The 3,956-nt window shown below is 41.6% G+C and overlaps 1 protein-coding gene across 1 annotated transcript; it reads right to left on the bottom strand.

Moving 5' to 3' along the window:
* Positions 1-11: 11 nt before the first annotated feature.
* Positions 12-3,573, bottom strand: arsia (arylsulfatase family, member Ia). Its single transcript, XM_008327083.3, has 2 exons — positions 2,827-3,573; positions 12-2,531 (listed from the first exon to the last, which is right to left on the bottom strand). Exons 1-2 carry the CDS (start codon positions 3,138-3,140, stop codon positions 1,133-1,135), a joined length of 1,713 nt encoding a protein of 570 aa, XP_008325305.1. The 5' UTR covers positions 3,141-3,573; the 3' UTR covers positions 12-1,132.
* Positions 3,574-3,956: the final 383 nt, after the last annotated feature.

Below are 3,956 nucleotides of genomic sequence, written 5' to 3'. Positions count from 1 at the left end.
TTATTCACTTTTTACTTCAGAGCCAGAGTAAACTTGAGTCAGGAGTACATTCTGCCAACGTTTCTGTTTCATCATGTGTTTAAGGTCCAGTCATTCATTCATATATACATAGTTGGGGAACCAAAGTATTGAAAAGCCACATGCTTATTTGCTTTTTTGGTCTCTCCTTATTTATTAATTGTTTAATTAATAAGCTTGTGCCAACAAATCCAACTTCAGTCATCAAACATGTGATATGCTGTATGTGAATGCCTGGTAGCGTGTGTTATATTTATTATTTTAAAAACCCATACTATAATAGTAATAATTGGAATAAAAGAGGTAAGTACAGTCTTTACCCAACACTTTTTATTGATAATACTATAAAACTATTTTTTACTATTGTAAAAAATAGTTTACAATAAAACTATTGTAGCAGAAAATGACTTTAGCTAAAAGACATGACATGAGTTCAAGTCCAAATGACATAGAGGTAGTTGATTACTTTCATTATAAACAGCAGCTTTTTTTAAAAATTCATATTAGTAAAATACAGTCAGAGTACTTTAACTTTAACTTTGTTTTCTTTTTACCTTAACTTGTACATAAATGGAGGACTATGACTTCAGCTGTTCAAAAGAATAGTCTGTTGGGTGACTAAATGAAGAACTTGTTGCTACCCAACCTCCCCTGCAGGTGGTTCTATGACCAATTTTGATGGTAAAACATTTTTCCTACAAAACAAGGTAAAAAATAGCTCTAATAAGCAATTTTCTGTTTGATAAATTTACTATGGTTACTTCTGAACCAATTACTGACATCTGTCTGTGGTTGACGGTATTGATAGCTTACTAAAGAGAGTGCCATTATTCACAAGTTCATTATAATTTTGCCCTTAACACCAACCTTTTCACCTAAAAATAAGGGTCAAATTTTTGTTTTTGTGGATAAAGGTACATTTTATTTTAGGAATTGTTTTTCAAAATTGATTTATTGTTCAGATAAATGCTATACCTCTGACCAATCAGTCCTTTGATAAAGTCTGTAAAAGAATTATTCTGCAGCTATAACTTAACCAAGTTACATGAAAATAAGAACATAAACGTTCACTTTCAGTTGTATCTCCTCTAAACCCACATCAGCCATGTCCTTTCTATATCCGATTGGACATCATCCTGGTGTTGAGTCTCCTAAAAAATGACCTGCTTTTGGACAGTTTAAGCTTTGACTTCCGATCCTTCTTCTGGTAAAATCTGTCCCAGCTGTCCTCCTCCTCGTCCTCATCTCCCACCCAAGGGACCCATGCCCCTCCATTCAGTTGGGGGTCAGCCTGAGGGTCCTCTGATGGATATCTGACAGGAACTGCGGTGCGGTTGTAGTACACAAGCCTGGCCAAAAGTTCCTTGACAACATCCGGCCTCTGCTCAGAAAGGTCTAAACGTTCAAAGGGGTCTCCAGATATGTTGAAAAGCCACAGTGATTTGCGAGGCTGAGTGTGACGCTCTAGATTCCACCAGCTATTGGGAAATCCTGGAAGAACGGGTGCTGGGGTCCAGTCTCCATAACCAGGGTCTCCCGTCAGGAGTTTCCAGTCCCCAGCTCGTATTGAAGCCTGAATGGCTGTATCCCAAATGCCATATCCTTTCTGTAGGGAGCCACAGCGTGCACGGTTATACAGCGGGTCTATGTTGTGGAGGATCTCAAACCTGGGTGACTCTTTACCCTCACTGATAGTCTGCCAAACGTCATAACCGTCCACCCCTTTAGTATGAGACTCATTCCCACCTGCTAAACCGACCAGTGTGGGGTACCAATCAGTGATGTGGACCAAAGCTTTGCTGACCCTCCTCTTCCTCCTCAGCAGAGGACTATGGACGAAGCCCAGACCCCGGACACCACCTTCCCAGTAGGTGCCTTTCCGTCCTCTGAGAGGCCAGTTGTTGCCACCAGACAAGGGTTGTCCTCCGTTGTCAGTGGAAAAGATAATGACACTGTTCTGGTAGTAACCATACTTTCGAAGAGCATATGTTATATTACGTACTGCCTCATCTACAACCGAGACCATAGCTGCATACCTCCTTCGGGCCACATTTTCCAACCCGCGGTATGGGTAGATGTACTCCTGGGGGGACTGCAGAGGTGTGTGAACCGCCTGGAAAGAAAGGAAGATGAACAGAGGCTGGTTCTGGGGATCATGGGTTGCCAGGATCCTGCGTACTCTGTGTGTGTACAACCGAGTGGAGTATTTTCCCTTCTTGTCCCAAGCAACTGACTCCCCCTCGTGGAGATCAAAGCCACACATTCCAGGGCCGTCACAGGAGTCGTAGGTATAATAGTTCACACTGCCCGTTAGGGAGCCAAAGTACGTGTCGAAGCCCCGTCGAGTGGGAAGACACTCCTTCTTGTAAAATCCCAGATGCCATTTGCCAACCATGTGGGTAGAGTAGCCAAGCTCCTGCAGCCGCTGGGGGAGGGTGACCTGGTCAAAAGGCAGGCAGTTTGGCTGGCGAGGCCGGATGATGGAGTGCTGCAGACCAGTATGAATTTGGTATCTGGAAAGTAAACAATGTAAATACTGTCACAGGGATGAAAGGATTATCAACAGTCCAATCTGTCAGGATTGTTAGACTCAATTCTAAAGATAATATGGTCCCTCTTGTTGTTGTTGTTTTATGATTAATATACATCATTTTATATATTTATGTATATGTGTATATATATGTATATATATATATAATGTATATATACAATTCTCCTTAAATCAGTGGACCTTGGACCTTAAGAGTCATGTAAATGCACAGTAGCTATTATAACGTACATCTTATCAGGGAAATAGTTTTACTTTACCTGCCAGTGATGAATTGACTCCTGGATGGAGTACAGATGGGTTGGATGTAGTAATTCTCAAGCTTCACTCCATCTGCGGCTAGTTTATCCAACACCGGTGTTTTGATGTCAGAGCTGTGATAGCCGATGTCATTAAATCCCTGATCATCTGTCATGATAAAAATGATGTGAGGAGGCTGATGACTCTGAGGCCTATCACCAAAAATCTGATCCGGCTCATTTTCCACCTGGTTAGGACTCATCAGATCCCACGTCAGGTACCCGAGGCTGAGAAGACTCATCATAGAGAAACCCGTCAGCGCTGTTGTTGCCATGGTGACACCCTATTTCACACTGGTCTGACTCAAATATAATTTTATCAAATACATATAGAGTACATCTTAGAATAAAAAGGGAATTAATTACTAGGCAGGTTACACAATCCTGTATCTTTTTCAGAAAGTACTACACTTTCATTCTGACTCTGCTACTGCCTGAGCCTCTTTGGAAAGGATTTCACTGCCCCTGGCTGGTTCGATTAACTCCGCCCATTTGCCTCACTGAAAAAACTCCAACCCCCACCGCCTTAACCACCTAAAAACACACAGAAATCTTATACTACATCCAGGTGTTTCAGTGTTAATGGTACAGCTTTCAGGAGTATACACTCATATTTTTGCTGAAACTGGTTGTGTGAAGTACAATAAACATGTGACAGCTGTAGTTTCTGCAGCATTAGTGTGAAAACAATAATAAAATGAATCAGCTTTTCAACAGTTCCCCATCGTGGACCGCAGCTATTTATTCTTCTTTTTTTTTTCATTATGTGACTTCAGGGAACCACTTTGCAAATTACTAGAAAGCAAGAAAAAAATGATTCCCATTTGACCTGGTTTGGCTGTGAGTTGCTACATAAAGACCCCCACTCAGAAAAGCATGGAGTAAGGGGGAGATGTGAGATTCAGGGTAGTTGTGGGGCCCAGCACAATCACAGACACTGTTTCCCACTCCACGTCACTTCACTCACAAGCACCATATTACTTCTTTTTTTTTTTTTCTTTTTTTTTTTCTGTTTTACGAGGGTTCAGACCGAAGGTGAACAACAGCCAGACTTTCTTGACCCTGATAGCATCACCAACCAGGCGTCAATG

The sequence above is a fragment of the Cynoglossus semilaevis genome, chromosome 15 (assembly GCF_000523025.1).
Source record: "Cynoglossus semilaevis isolate Cse_v1.0 chromosome 15, Cse_v1.0, whole genome shotgun sequence".
In the NCBI taxonomy this organism is placed as follows: domain Eukaryota; kingdom Metazoa; phylum Chordata; class Actinopteri; order Pleuronectiformes; family Cynoglossidae; genus Cynoglossus; species Cynoglossus semilaevis.
This window is presented reverse-complemented; position numbering and strand designations above follow the sequence as displayed.

Bases quoted from the DNA above. Each gene is read 5' to 3' on its own strand.
- arsia (XM_008327083.3), bottom strand. From the start codon at position 3,140: ATGGCAACAACAGCGCTGACGGGTTTCTCTATGATGAGTCTTCTCAGC. The intron at 2,532-2,826 runs GTAAAGTAAAAC...TTTACTTTCCAG, and splicing joins AGTCAATTCATCACTGGCAG to ATACCAAATTCATACTGGTC.